The sequence below is a fragment of the Marmota monax genome, unplaced genomic scaffold, assembly GCF_021218885.2.
Source record: "Marmota monax isolate L192 unplaced genomic scaffold, Marmota_monax_Labrador192_F-V1.1 WCK01_AAM20220418_F8-fsc00076, whole genome shotgun sequence".
Taxonomy (NCBI): domain Eukaryota; kingdom Metazoa; phylum Chordata; class Mammalia; order Rodentia; family Sciuridae; genus Marmota; species Marmota monax.
Genome location: NW_026692843.1, coordinates 413,182 through 428,381, shown reverse-complemented (window position 1 = coordinate 428,381; position 15,200 = coordinate 413,182). Strand labels below are relative to the sequence as shown.

Here is a 15,200-nt window from a genome sequence, read left to right as displayed (position 1 = left end):
GGCCGCAGGCTCTGAATGTCCAGCAGGGAGGACGCTCCCCACAACCTTGATTTCAATCTTTGCATTTTCTCTGTTCAAAAAGATTTCTAACGTGTAACATTCATAGTAATAAAAATATTGTTATAAAAGAAAAACCAAGACTATCTGATATAAGCAGAAAAGATGAGACCTGAGAGGGATGGGGAATGAGCTTGTCCCCAGTGGCCCGTTTAGGGTATGCACGAGATCTAGAAGTTTTTAACCCCCAAGTGAACACAGGTGACAATGACAAGCACCTGGACCTGGGGCTCCTGGGAATTCACTCTGCATAGCTGCAGCATCTCCCCAGCCACAGAGCCCCTTCCCCAGTCGCATTTCACTCCTGTGAGTCAAGAATCATTTGGCTAAACTGAGCACGCAGCTGGCTCCAGAGAGCAGGCTCAGGCCCATGCTCCGAGCGCCTGGGGGGGGGGGTCGTGCTTTTCTTGGCACACAGGACCCCGGGAGTCAGCCCCGAGAAGAGGACTGTTCCATGCGGTGGGCCCAGGCTGGCCCTGGCCCTCCTCCTCCTCCTCACCTCTTGAACAGGCGGCTGAACTGCAGGACGTGGGCGGAGGCCAGCACGCCCAAGACTTCTTCCACGTTCATCTCCTCATCCTTCAGGTAGAGGTTCTTCAGAGCCGTGGCGAAGGCTGGGGAGGAGCAGACAAGGGAGGCCATCAGCACGAGGCTCTGCACGCCAGGCAGCACCCCAGGGCCTCAGGACTCCTGAGCTGGGTAGGCAGAGACGCCCTTGGAGATAAGGCACAGCTGGACCTGGGGCTGGCACTGCCTGGCCCCTGACGACTCCCCGGGGGGAGTTCAGCATGGAGCCAAAGCAAGCTGAGCTCCTGCTGGAAGGACCTTCTCTGGGTCTGTGCCTTGGGGTCACCATGAGAGTGAGACATCTTGGGGATCTCTCCCAACCCGGGGTCTGTGGCCCTGAGGGATCACGAGTGCCTGGATTTGTGCAGAATGCCATGAGTAGGTGGGTGAACTTTTTTCTCCAGAGACAACATACAGCTTCCCATGGACTCTCCTTGGAGTCTGGGGACTTTGGTAAGGAACAGAGACTCCTGGGAGGAGCCAGGACAGCTTGATTGTTCAAGAACTGGCCGGCCTTGGTGGGGTCAGATGGGCTTGGCCTGTTGTGCTATCGCGGTGGACTCTGAGGATGACTGGCTGACCCATGCTTAAGTGGATCATCTCCTAACCTAGCCATTCATAGCTGTGTTGTCACGTGATGTCACACATGCCACTTTAACACAGCAACCCATGACTGGGAAAGGATGGGGACAAAGGGAGCCCAAGAGAGCACCCTGGGGGAGGCCTCTGCTAATAGAAGCCGGTGGGGGTCCTTGGCTGGAGGAGTGGGTGGGTGCTGCTGGGGAGCAAAGGTGGCCCGCTGGTGTGGGCTCCGGAGGGGCAATGCCACTGTCCCTGGCCTGAGAAGCCGGCTCCCTCCTGCCCCCGGGCTCCTTCCCACGGCAGCACCTCCCTCTCCTACGGTTTCACCGTCTTCGGTTTCTCCCAGGTGCCCTAGCCCCCTTGTCCCTTCTTGCTTGGCACTGTTCGGCACTTTGGACAAGGCCGTGTGTGCCACCTGCATGTTCTGAATCTGGGAATGCTGCCCAGTCAGTGGCACATGGGGACAGAGAAGACAGGGCTGCATTACCAACTCTGGTGACCGCTGGATCGTTGATCTTTAGGGAAATGATCATCCTCTTTACACAGGAGCGTTCTTGGACCTTCCCAGGCAACAGAGCTAGGGAAGGAAGTCAGACAGTGATCTGCAGAGGCCAGCAGCACAGTGGAGGCACAGAAGGAGGCTCCCGCTGCCCTTCACTTGCCTGGGTCTCCACAGGCATCCCATTGCATTAGCTCGGTTAATGGATGCATGTTTAAAATAAGTGCTTTTTAAAAAAATACTTTCAGACTCACAGGAAGTTACAGAAGTAGTGTAGAGAGTCCCGGACCTGGGGCTGGCACTGCTCAGCTTCCAATGACCCTTTATGGCCGATGCACATCACTCCCTACCTCCCTCCCTCTGTCCCTCTCCAGGCGTCTCTGGTTCACCTGGGAGTGCACTTGAGCTCCTCGGGTAGGCAGGTCAGGCATTGAGTGGGAGCAGAGTGGCCATCTGTGGGGGACTGAAATGTCCTTCCAGTGGCTGTTGACACTTTGACCCACAGATCTCCAAACTGCAGATGCCTGCCACCAAGGAGTCCCAGGAGGAAGGACTGGGGTCACCAGTCCATCTCCAGCCAACCCATCAGCTTGGAGCTGCTCTCAGGCAGCTCTGGGGCAGAAGCCAATGTCCTATCCGTGGCCCCGGGACCTTCATGGCCTCCCACCCCTTTCCCTGCACCAGATCCCAAACATGCCCCTCTGGGTTTGTCTCCAGGACAGTATGGCCCCCTCCTTGCTTCTTTCTCTTCGGGGACCTGCCCACACGTGCCGTCTCAGAGACTCCTTCCTGACCCCACACGTGCGGTAGCACCCACTCCTACCACCTGCGGACAGGCCTTTCCTTCTGCATGGACCAACCTGCCCACAACCCGCTGTTCCCCCTCAGGGCTGCTGGGGACGATCCACCGGGCAGGCACATTGATGGTCGGCTGGTGGCTCCGTCCCCAGAAGCCACAGCACTCTTTCACACACCGGGGCTCAGTAGATGTCACTGAGTTGCTGGAATGAAGACTCCATCATCAGTGAGCTCAAGGCTCCAGGTAGTGAAAAACCATTTGAGAGCCAAAATGCAGGTCACACTTCAGGAAAAAAGACCCCAAATGCCCCTTTTCTTCAATGTCCCTTCACTATCCTCTGGCACTTGGCTGTTCAGCTTTCACTCAGCAAACATGTGTCAAGCACTGACTAAGCACCAGGCCTGATCCCACCTCTGGGTCATTTTCCCCTTGGCATTACCGCTCACCCTCCTGCTGCGCGACCCTGCCAACCACTCGGCCTGTGGCGGGTAGTGAGTGAGACGATGCCCGCGGGAGGCGGTGGTCAGGCCCTGGAGGGATCTTATGTTTACTGGGCTTTGCCATCATTTTGGGTTTGCTCAGATGGCGGGGTCCTGGCACAAGGCCTGGCATAAACTGAGCACTTCACCCCTTCGTACCAGCCAGGCCAGAGTGAGCAGAAGACAGGTCAACCTCCCTCCAGGTGAAAAAGCCCCCAGATCAGACGGGGCTCATATGCTCAGGAGTTTCTCAGTGTGTGTTTAGTAAGAGAGCCGTTTCTTTTGGATTTTGACCCGAGAATAAATGTGGCCTGCTCAGGGACAGCTGCACCTCTGTGCTAGATGGAAAGGGACCGAGCAGCAGAGAGGCTGTGCCTCTTCACAGAGCCCAGAAACCTCCTCTGCTGCCGACTCCAGGGTAGCAACGTGGACAACCTCAAGAACATGAAGGTGTGTGGGGTCAAGAACACAGCTGTCCTTGGGAGATAAGCTCTGCTTTTAAAGGCACGGCAGGACTTCACTCCCATGGAACTTCCTGGAGACATGGAGCCCCAGGGATACCTCGGGGGGATCCTGGACAGTTGTGACAGCCAAGGGCAATGGGGTCTCTTCGCTGTGCCTTCCCTGACATCTCCAGTCAGGCCCAGCCTATGGCCTGGGAGTGGGGGTCATATCTGCAGAGCCACCCTGGTCTCGAGCCTCTTCTCTTCAGTGACATCATTCTAGACCCGTTAAGCCATAATGTTAACAGTGACCCTCCTGCTTCCCAGTGTGCTCGCGGTCTAGGTCACCAGAGCCCTCACTGATGGCTTGGTGAGTGCTCTGATCGGGTACAGAGGAGACGGAAGAGGCCGGTCCTGCTCTTGAGGACACCAGGACAGATGCTTAAGAGCAGTAAAAACCATCCCGAGCAGGAGTCACGGCTGCCACAGTCCTACAGGAAAGCCACGAGGGCTCTCACTGCCAGCTCTGCCGGGGAAGAGCTGAGTCAGGGACCCGGTGGCCAGGCGGCTCCCAGGGTGCCCTCTCCAGGCCCAGGAGGGGCGGCGGCCGGGGTCTCTGGCTGCCCATCTGGCTCTGGAATAACAGGGCCCTGCTGCCACATCCTGGAGCCGTAATCCCATCCTGACCACCGCTGGCTGGCTTTGGGGACCGTGAATTTTCCACAGCACCTGCTTGTGAGTCAGCCCTGGTGGTGCCCATCTATTGCCCCAAGAAGTTGGCAATGAAGCTGAGGAAGACATCAAACAGGTAAGAGCAGGCTGAGGTGTCCAGGACTTAAAGGAGGAAAAGAAAAGAAGGAGGGAAGGAAGAAGAGAGAGAGAGAGAGAGAGGTGTGTGACCTAAATTCTTTTTGGAAGGAGAAGTTAAAAAGAAAGAAAAGGAAAAGAGAAAAAAGGGAAAGAAAAGAAAAACCAGAGGCACACAGTAGGCCTCCACCAGCGTAGCCGGGGCAAACAAGCCAAGTCAGCACTAGGACTTCCTGCCTTCCAGAAAGCCCTTCAGGGACTCGACACAGTCCATTTCTCTTCTCTAAGAAGTATCTCGAGTTTCCATATCTCCCCTACCAGACTTGGTGAACCCAAGGATGACCCCTGGCAGGGGGCATGTGCTGAGTGCTCACTGGGACCTGGCATTATTGCAGAACCCCCTCCGGTGACCTCCCTCGGGCTTCAGAGCCAGGGGATAAGAGCCTCCGTCCCTGTTGGACAGCTGAGGGCGTGGAGGTTGAGCACACCTTGAGCTCACACCAGAGCCACACCCATATTTCCTGCAGGGACCCTGGTCTCAAAACAGATAACCTCTCTCCAAGCTGGGGTCTCTCCAGCCCGGGTGTGGGGGGGGCTTGGGGATCCACCCTGGGTCCGTGGGAAATTACCTCGGTGGGGGCTTGAACCGCCCCGGCCCAGGGCTGCCAAGTACAGCTTGGTCAAGGTCTCCGACTGGAACAGCTGGGGCTGGTGGAGTTCCCACTTGAAGCCCAGGCATTCGAGAGTCACGTCTGAGGGGAGAAAATGACACTGAGCAGCGAGGCAGGAAAGTCCCCACACAGAGCCGTGTGACTGCCTCCAGACACTCCTTTCAGTCCCAGCTGTTAAGCAGGACAAGTGGCAAGCAGCTGCCTCAGGTCTCAGTGAGGTGCAGCCCTAAAGGAGCTCAGCGACCTGGGGGACACCAGGGCAGCCTCACTGAGCCAGCGGTGAACCCAGAGAGCTGCCGGCAAAGCTGTGGGGCTTCAGGGGCACACGGGCTGCCCTCCCGTTTTGGGAATTGGAAAAGGTTTCCCAGGAACCTTTCAGGGACACTGGCTGGAACACTCTGGTGGGACCTCATTACAGTGTTTCTCAGTCTCAGCACTGTTGACACTCGGGGCAGGTGACGACTCTGTGAGGACTGTGCTGTGCATTACGGATGCCCAGCAGCATCCTTAGCTTCTACCTACTGGATGCCAGCAGCACTCCCCTCCCCAGCTGTGACAACCAAGAAGGTCAGCAGACATTGCCAGTGCCCTGGGGAGCAAAATCATTCCTGTTCCCTGCTGAGAACTTCTGGATGGTTAGTACCTGAAAGGCCACAGAAAAGTCACAACACAGCGAGAGGCCTGTCAGAGAGGCAGGGTCTGCTGAGTCTCTCTCCTCTAGGGAGTGGAGATGAGCACAGAGTTCATTATTTCACTAGAAAATATGAAATAAAATGGCAATGTGGGCTGGGGCTGGGGCTCAGTGGGAGAGCGCCCGCCTACCACGTGTGAGGCACTGGGATCCATCCTTAGCACCACATAGAAATGAACAAATAAAATAAGGTGCGTGTCCATCTACAACTACCAAAAATAAAAAAATTTAAAAAAAGACAACATGAAGAAGGCCCTTTGCAAATTGCAGAAGGTTTTAAATCATTTTTTTTAATGTCTCAACTTTTCCTTTTTTAATATATATATTTTTAGTGGTAGATGGACACCATTTTATTTATTTGTTTTTATGTGGTGCTGAGGAACAAACCCAGTGCCTCGCACATGCCTGGAGAACACGCTATCACTGAGCCACCACCCCAGCCCCCGCAGAAGGTTTTATAGGGGGAATCTTGCCTATGGATTGCATGGATGATTTAAAAAGAAGAGACTTTCACAGGAGGGCAGGTGGAGTATCCAAGGACACCAGCCAGGTGAGGCGGGGTGAGAGGGCTCTGCACAGCTCAACTCCTGTGTTAGCACAGAGCTGGAGGAAGGGATGACGCAAGGGCTGAGCTCCCCAAACCCTGAATTTCAGTGCTAGATAGGACCTGTAGGGCTAACGAGCCCCACCCAGTTATTTCTTGGCTTTGCCATCAGTGTGACTGTGTGACCTGGGATATCTGTTTCTTCTTCCTGTTTCTATTCTTGCTATTCACCTGGGGATCACACCTTACTTCTTGGATCAGCCCAGGTGGTCTGGTTAGGCTGAATTAGAAAAAAAAAAATCCCACTCTTAGGGTGACCACAGGCAGGAGCATAACTGGATCAAACATGGTCCCTCACTGGACATTGCTTTCCACTTTCAAGGACGGCCGATGCAGGACAGACATCGCCAGTCGATCTTAGAGCTCCTTCTCCCAGTCAGGAGATAGCCTCAAAAGATCGACCTTTTCTGGGTCAATCAGAATTGATGGGTGAGAAGAAATCTATTAGTCTCTCCTTGGAAAGGGGCTCAGCTCTGAACTCAGGCAGCACTACATGGGGTCAGGTTTATCCTTCCCAAAAAAACTTCTTTAAGGGCTGACTTTGGGCTGGGGGAGTAGCTCAGTGGTAGAGCCCATGCCCAGCATCATGAGGCCCTGGGTTCAATCCCCAATATCACAAGAAAGAAGAAAAGGAGGAAAGAAGGGAGGAAAGAAGGGAGGAAGGGGAGAGCTGACTTGTCTAGGTTTCTTGTGGCTCAATGGACCTTTGTTCAGAACTGGATGGTCCAGTTCTGATTCTTGGTTCTATTTCAGGAAAGTTCTCTTGGACAAGCACAGATGTGGATGTCCAAGTCATAACTGGTTAAAGCCCAAAGGGGATAAAGCAGCCCAAAGCAGCTGCCTGGTGCTGAACGTCACTGTTTAGTCTTCCAATCTAAGGGCGACTCGTTAGTCCGTTTTGTCCTCGTGTGTTTACTGAGCTTGGTTTTCATTCATCATGTATTTGACAGATATTTACAGGCCAGTGGACAGGAATGGTTGCTTGAGGTCTAGTGATCTGAACTGTAAAGACCACAGAGTCCCCTAAACTCAGCCACATTCTGATTTCACCCACAGATGGCAAAACTCACCTGCTTCCCCATTTTGGCTGGCCTTGTCCTTCAAAGTCTCAGTGAAAATTTTCTGGATTTTTGGAATACGTAACCTCAAGGAAAAACACAAACCAAAAAAATCCAAGAGTTAATCCTGATATTTTTCTCCAGCTGGGACACACACCACTCCAGTGTGTGCTTCCCTGCAGCCACCAACAACCACCTTGTCACATCATGCCCTTTGGGGGAGCTTCCTCAGGTCACTGTGCGTGGATTTGACCACTGTAGGCTGCCGGCTGGTCCCCAACACTGACTCCCATGTCCAGTCTGTGGGTCGGTCTTACCAGGGAGGTATTGAGGCTGCCCCTGGCTGCCCGAACTACACCTTATTTGGTGAGTCTCTAAAACAATGGCAGATGGTAGGTGCTCAATAAATATCCTTTGGAGAAAACAACAGCATGTTCTACCCACTTTTGGGACTAAATCACCAACAATTTTGTTTGGCAGTTATACAGTCCCCAGTCACAGTGCCTCTAGCCTGCTCCTCCTGCCAGGGTCCAGCCCCTAGGGCCCAGGCTGGCCTGCTGAGTGTCGTCATGTCCAGCTGCTTGCCTCCACCTGATGATATTCTGTTGTATTGGTCCATGGTCTTTGTCTTTATTATCATGACCTTTACCTAAGCTCCTCCTGGTCACTCACTCCTCCACCCCCACCGCCAGCCCTCCTTCACAGGATGCAGGCCTGGTCCTGCAGAGCTAGCTGGTCCTGCCTCTCCTGCTGAGTGTCCCTACCGCCCCCCAGTGCTCCCAAACTCCTTGGCCCAGGCAAGAGCTCCTGCGTCACTCTCTGCCTCATGCCTCATTGGGTGCCCCCCCATCCAGCCCCTTCTGACAGCTTCAACCGTAGGCGGGCTCCTGCTTCCTCTCCCCCACAGGCCCTGCCATGGGGCCCCAGCGCACTCCTGCTCTCCTGCTTGCCTTTTTCCTTGAGGGGCTCCTACACACCTTCAGGATGGACTTTGTCGTTGCCTTGTCCAGTGAAGCTAGGCCAGCGCCCCCCCCACCCCAGGATGAGCACCACTGAAGGCCCTTCTGGGTGACTTGTGGCTGCCCAATTGCTCAGGGTCCTCTGCACCATAGAGCATTGGTTTATAGCTCTGCCCTGTCGTTCAGATCTGCAAGCCATCATGCCGGGGCTCAGTGAGTGTCTCAATGGATGAATGACAAATAGATAAATGCTTTTCCACAAACACTATGTACTCAGCCCACTAAGCAAGGAAATGAAACAAAATTTGAGTCACATATTTATGGTTTGAGGGTGGTCATCCCAAAAAGGCCAGCCAGCCAAGGAGCACTTGATGACCACATCTGGTCCCGGTAGTGTGGTGTCTACTCAGGCATGCTGTTTTCCTGCACTCCCAGAAGCCCTCGCGGGCCAGGGTGCATGGAGGAGCTGTGAATAATACTGCCCGTGCCGCCCTTTCCAGGGCCAGAGAGGGTTGGGAGTGACTCAGTCTCAGGAGGGGCTCAGGGAGCATGAGTTGTTTACCCACCAGGACTGTGGGCAGGACCCAGCCACCCTCACATCCTCCCTCAACCCCCTGGTGGCTTGGGTGGCATGTTTGGGAACATAGAGCTGGACAGGGTCAAGAGTTTGGACCATGTCTTCAAAAGGGAGCCATGAGTTTTGGAAAATATGGGGCAATGCCCATGAGCTCAACCACACTCACAAACATCCCTGTCACCAGCTGAGCCAGGAGATGCCAGAGCAAAGTGAGCACCCTGCCTCGTCCGGGGGTCGAGGTGCCTCTCAAGGTGGGCTCTCCATCATTCCGGCTCTGCAGAACCCAGCGAGTGATGGATGAATGGCATCTCTTTACCCTTTGGGGGACTAAATGGCCTGAGATGAATGACGTGGCAGATGGAGACATGGGGACTGTGCTCTTAGGCTGGGAGCTCCCTCCCCCAAATCATGGCCCATGATGGAGAAAGGAAGGGGATCCTCTAAGTTTCTCAGGGATACATGGCCTCCTTCAGGAGTCTCACAGACCTGGGCTGGGTCCCAGTCCTTCCGTTTTCTGCCATGCAGCCTTGGACCAACCTGTGTCTCAATGCTTTCCTCATAAAATGGAGATGTCTGGGTGGGCAGAGGGCAAATGTCCGGGAGGCCGTGTCCACGTGCACTCAACTGACATTTGCCCTTCCGCTTCTTCTCTGACTCAGACCCTCAGGCTCTCAGCCCACTCTCCTGGAACTGCTCTCTGGTAAACATCTAGGGGTCCCATTTTGACATCTTGCCCCTTGGTGTGACCTCCCTCCGCCCTAGGGATGGGCGTGGTATTGCAGGCCATATGGGAGGAAAACATCAGGCAGGGTCACCAGCTGGGGAGCAGGGAGGGCTCTGGGCCCTGTCCAGCACCATGACCCTTAGAGTCTTAGTGGGGTGGCCCTTCCCTTGGGCCCTGCCTGAGGAGTGCTTCGCCCATGCTGGATTTCTGGGTTCAGGTGACAGTGTGAGTCCACACATGCCACATCTCACCAGGGACCCTGCCTGACATGGGCGTACTTGTGCCAAACGCTGTTCTGAACTCTTTCCTTGGATTACGCCATAATTCTCACTGCAATCCCATAAAACAGCATATCCTGTATGCAGATAAAGAAACTAAGGCACAAAAGGATACGGTTGTTTGAAAGGAAGCCAGCATTTCCTCATCTGTCACCCCTTCCCCCATGTCCCAGGCCCTGAGGAGGAGAGCAACCAGTGGAGCTGCAGCATCTCTGAACACTGGCCTGAGGGCCCGCAGCGTTGTGGACACAGATGCAACCAACTGGCCAGCTGGGCAACACCCAGGCATGGCCCTGCTCAGGACAGGACATAAATGGGAAGTTGGAAGCCCGTGTCCCAGCTTCCTACCCGAGAGCCTTTACCAACCAGAAAACAAGATGGGTCCAGCTCCTGTCCAAGCACACAGCGCCCTCAAGTGGAAGAAGCAACAATTACAGCATCAGCAACAGGAGCAGGGCTTGCTGTGGGCGTTTCAGGGGAGGGATGGATGTCTTGTGGTTCAACCAGGCTCCCCATTGGCCAGGGGACTTGGAAGGGAAGGGAGGGAAGATGTGGCCACTAGCTCAGCAAACAGAGGGCAAGCAGAAATTGTGTGCCAGACTCTTCCCCAGGGGTGCAGCCCCTGCTCATCAGACTTGACCTTCAGCTCATGAGATAGATACTGCCAGCCAGAGTGCATGGAATCCAACCAGTAGAGGCACTAGGGAAGTGAAGAGTTCCTTCTGCAATAGGTCCAGTCTGTTGTGGGGACAGGTATGAGAAAACTCATAGCGTGGAGGAGTGAAAGTCCAGCTGGCTGCTGAGGGGCCATGAGATTGAGGGGGATCAACTGATGGGTAGAAATGGGCATTTGTGAGAGGTGTCCAAACACTCAGCCACCAAGTTTGGTCAAGAAATCATTCAGTTCCTGGATGGTACATTTAGAATCTTGTGGGGGTCTCCAAGTTCCAGGTGCAAAAGAAAAGTCTAGAAAAAATATTGTCAGCCTCTCTCTGCATTTTTGTCACCACCTTGCCAATGTGCCCATGACAGCCCCTCCATCCAATCAGGGTGGCCCAACCACAGGTGCGGATTCCCCCTACCTTTCTGGGTTCTTCAGAGTTTCCTCAATGTCTATGCCCAAAGCCTGGCACATCTGGGGAAGTGCCAGCAGGTCCCCGAAGAAAGGCTCTTGAGGCAAACGCCACCGGTTGGTTGAGCCAACGATCCGGCGCTCCAGCCGTGCTTTGTGTTGCTGGGTGATTAAAGAAAGAGAAAATCTTAACTTCCTGGGCATGCCAGAGTTTCCAAATTGTACAGCAGGAAGAAAATCAAGGCAAACTTTAAATTGCTGGTTAATTTTCAAACATGCTAATGTTTCTCATAGTCTCTTCTCAAGATAAGGATGCTGTCTGTATTCCATAGACCAAGGATCTAAAGCTACAGAGTTATTTGGAATTTAGGATTAAGGACAGGAGGGGCCAGAGGCCAAAGGTCAGGGGGAAAAAATTGGTTTCCTCACAGGTTGCTCTGAAGAGTCCACAAGTCATAGTGTTTGGCTTGAAGTACTGTTCTTTAAGTACCCTAATGTCATTCAGAGAGACTAAACTAAGGAGATCCTGGGCAGGGGCCTTTTTTTTTTTAGCAAAATATACAAAACATAAAATTCATAGTTGAAAAATATGAAACACATTATTCATTTTTAAAGGGTACAATTCAGTGACATTTAGCACATTGATAATGTCACGTGACCACCACCAGTATCGAGTTCCAGAACATTTTCATTGCCCCACAAAAGAAGCCCTATACCCATGAAGCTGTCACTCCTCTCTCCCCTCCCTGCCCTGGTGACCTCTAAGCTGCTTTCCAACTCCTCATATTTGCCTGTTCTGGATATTGCGTGCGCGTGGAACCACATGGTTCAAGGCCTTTGGGGTCTGGCTTCTTTCATTTAGCAGCATTATTTCCACACTGCGTTCCTTTTCGAGGCGGAATAACTGTGCACTATGTAGTATGCGGCATTTTGTTTATCTAGTCAGCAAAGGGACACGGTTGTGCCTCCCCCTAGGGCTATTGTGAAGAGGCTGCTGTGCATATTCCTGGGTGAGCTGTTGCTGATGGCCCGTGTTCTAATTTTTATTTGTTTGTTTGATACCCAGGAGTGGAACTGCAGGGTCACTTGGAATGGGGCCTGACTTAGAAATTTTCTTGAGGCTTCAGAAGAACTTCAGCTATTTCCTTAAGGGAGTGGGAGACCACCTACCATGAAAATAAACCTCAGACTCAAGACTCAAAGAAGCCAAGCAATAAAAAAGCACCACGAAAACCACAATGGACATAATTGGTCCTAAGCCTTCCAGACACCAGGAGGGTAGTGGAGGGACTGTGGACTGTGGAATGGAGGCTCTGAGCATAAATCTTCTTCTTCTTTTTTTTTTTTTTGTGGTGCTGGGGTTTGAACCCAGGGTATTGTGCATTCGAGGCAAGCACTCTACTAACTGAGCTATATCCCCAGCCACTGAGTTCAAATCTTGTTATTGCCACTTACTAGTTGTATGGCATTGGGAAAGTCACTGTACTCTTTTTTGAGCCTCTCTTGCCCTCATGTAAAGTGGAATCAGGTGAAATGGGAAGGATCTATGACAAAGATGATGATAATGACAACATATGATGATTATGACAATGGTACTGATGGTGGTGGTATGATGATGGTGTTGATGGTGGCGATGTTGGCGGTGGTGATGATGATGGTGTTGTAGTGGTAGCAATGGTGAAGTGTGATGGTGGTGATGGTGACCGTGATGGTAATGATGGTAGTGATGTTGATGGTGATAATGGTGACGGTGGTGATGACACCATCTTGCTTTCAGAGTTGTTAAAAGGGATCAAGTAAAGCTTGAGAAATAGGCGTTAGCATAGTGCCTAAAATATGGCGGGAGACTGAAAACTGGCTTGGGGTCCAGATGTAGTCCTGCTGTTGTGTGAGGCATGCACAGGGGTCAGCGCAGACAGTGGGCTGCTCTCTGCTTTCTGGACGGTGCTGCCTGGACATGCTCTTCCCAGCAGAGTCAGCCCGTAGAGCTGGAGGCCCTGGGAGGTGCCAGCCCTTGAGGAAACCTGGCAATCCTGCTGAAACCCGGTGCCTCTCCTCGCCATGACCTCCTCCTTGTGAGGCTGATCTACTCACCGGATTCAACATTTTAATGAATGGCAGTGGAGATACACAGCAGGAAAGAGATGAGCACCTGAAAGGCAAAAGAGCTAAATTTGAAATGTTCAGTAAATTTCCAAAGGGTCCTTCAAAATATTATGGAGGAAGTTGGCCTAAAGAATCTATATTTTGCCACAAAGTAAGGAGTCAGTCTCAAATGTGTGTTATTTGTCAAATCAAGAGGATATCTGGTTTTTAAAGGCACAGGAGTAGACAGACAATTCTCTGCCATTGTGCTGGGAAAGTGACTCAGATATAGCAGCACAGGGACAGCCTAGGATTCTCTGCACTGCAAAGCTGAGGAGGACCAAAGGCCGACAACAAACAGGCTGATTGTAAAATTTACTAAAGGGATAATATCATTATTATTTTAATATTTATTTTTTAGTTGTAGGTGGACACAATACCTTTATTTTATTTTTATGTGGTGCTGAGGATCGAGCCCAGTGCCTCACCCAGGTAGAGTCAGCGCTCTACCTCTGAGCCACAACCCAAGCCCCAGGTAATAGCATTAATAGGCCCAAACAACAGGTGTGGCCAGGGCTGTCCTGGACCCAGGGGACTTATGGCCAACACAGCTTAGAGGGTTTGAAAGGGAATAAACAGAGGATTTTCCAACTGTCTTTCAAGGCAATTTGTTTGCATGCAACAGAAACCAATCTGGCAGGGTGCAGTGGTGCACGCCTGTCATCCCAGGGGCTTGGGAGGCTGAGACAGGAGGATCATGAGTTCAAAGCCAGCCTCAGCAAAAGTGAGGCAATAAACAACTCAGTGAGACCCTATCTCTAAATAAAATACAAAATAGAGGGATGTGGCTCAGTGGTTGAGTGCCCCTGAGTTCCATCCCTGTTACCCCCCCCCCTTCTCCCCAAAACCTTGCCTATCAAGTCAGCCTGGGCTGGGGTGTAGCTCAGTGGTGGAGCAACTGCTTAGCGAGTGTGAGGCCCGAGGTGTGATTCCCAACACCATAAAAAAGATATGTCCTTCATGGCTGGATTTCCACCTTGCCCAGGAGGTTTCTCCTGTCCCCAGGAAATACAAAGCTACTTCTCTCACCCCCTTCCCACCCAGGAGTTAGAATGGCCTGCAACTCGCTACCTGAAAACCCCCCTCCAGCTTCCCATGTCCCTTGATTTCAACCCCAAGACCTCAACGTGGCGGAGAGGAATCGGAGAACAGAGGACACCAGGGCAGACCTAGTCTGCCCAGAATGAGACACGCCACCAGGACTCCAGGATGGCAGGAATCCTTCAGCTTGGAGGAAGGGTTTGGGGATTCGCCTGGAGCTCTCCCAGCCACTGCTTCCCTTGACAGGATACCCGGGAGCCTCACTAGCTGATCTTGAACCAGGGGTACCTCCGTGGCCCAGAACGTGTGTGTTCTTTTCTCATCCCACCAGGCAATATGCCCTTAGTGGCTTCTGAGAGTCAGCTCCTAAGTCCCCCTGAGTAATGGCAGCTGCTCCTGGTGGCCCCTCAGCTCCCAGAGCCCCTGCTCTCCAGCCAGGAATTCCTGAGGTCCCTCTGCCAGCTGAGCCCAGTGTGAGCAGGACCCGGCCCTCCGAGGCCCTCTCGGTCTCTAGACTGGATAGAAGAACCAGTCCTACTTACAGTTGGGAGGCCCTTTCGCCCAGCAGCGGAGTGTTTACTGAGGAGATGTGTCCAGGGGAGGGACCCTCATCGCACTGTCTCTGAATTTCAGGGGGACTGGCGGCTGGTCACTCCTGAGCCTGAATTCCGATAGCTCTGATGACATCTGGAGCTCACCCTTTTCTTCTTAGCTGGGCGCTTGCCTTGGTTTCCTGGGGGCATTGCGGGCACCATGGCGACAGCAGGCAAGGTTCCAAGCACTTCCTGTCCTGGGTTCTGGTTTCAGCGCAGGATGGGGCGTATCCCAGGTTCTCAGAGGGGAACTGAAGTTCTCACTGTGAGCAAGGGCTTCTCACAGGGACTAACTGGGTCCCAGGTACTTCCTCCCCAGCCTCCTCCCAGAGAAGCAGTGCCACCCCGGTTCCCTTAGAGCACCAAGATCTTCCTGGAGCCACCTGGGGCCACCTGGAAGAGTCTTTAAAAAGGCTTCCCTGAGGGTCAAACCCTGAGCATCAGCTGTCAATGAGGTTAGACTGCAGGTTCTCAGATCCCTCCTAGCTCTGACATTCTGGGGGACTCTAGCTTTCTGTATCCAGAAATGTTTGGAGAAAAATATTTCAATAAAA

At 52.8% G+C, this 15,200-nt stretch overlaps 1 protein-coding gene across 1 annotated transcript in view; it reads right to left on the bottom strand.

Moving 5' to 3' along the window:
- Btbd16 (BTB domain containing 16) overlaps positions 1–14,808 on the bottom strand; it is a 47,376-nt gene extending 32,568 nt beyond the window's left edge. Inside the window, exons 1-8 of the mRNA XM_058580776.1 lie at positions 14,752–14,808; positions 14,596–14,675; positions 12,962–13,019; positions 10,878–11,029; positions 7,270–7,343; positions 4,842–4,985; positions 1,694–1,783; positions 557–671 (exon numbers count right to left, since the gene is read on the bottom strand). Of these exons, the coding sequence (XP_058436759.1) occupies positions 557–671; positions 1,694–1,783; positions 4,842–4,985; positions 7,270–7,343; positions 10,878–11,029; positions 12,962–13,019; positions 14,596–14,675; positions 14,752–14,808 (770 nt within the window). The remainder of the gene's footprint in view (positions 1–556; positions 672–1,693; positions 1,784–4,841; positions 4,986–7,269; positions 7,344–10,877; positions 11,030–12,961; positions 13,020–14,595; positions 14,676–14,751) is intronic.
- Between the last annotated feature and the right edge of the window lie 392 nt (positions 14,809–15,200).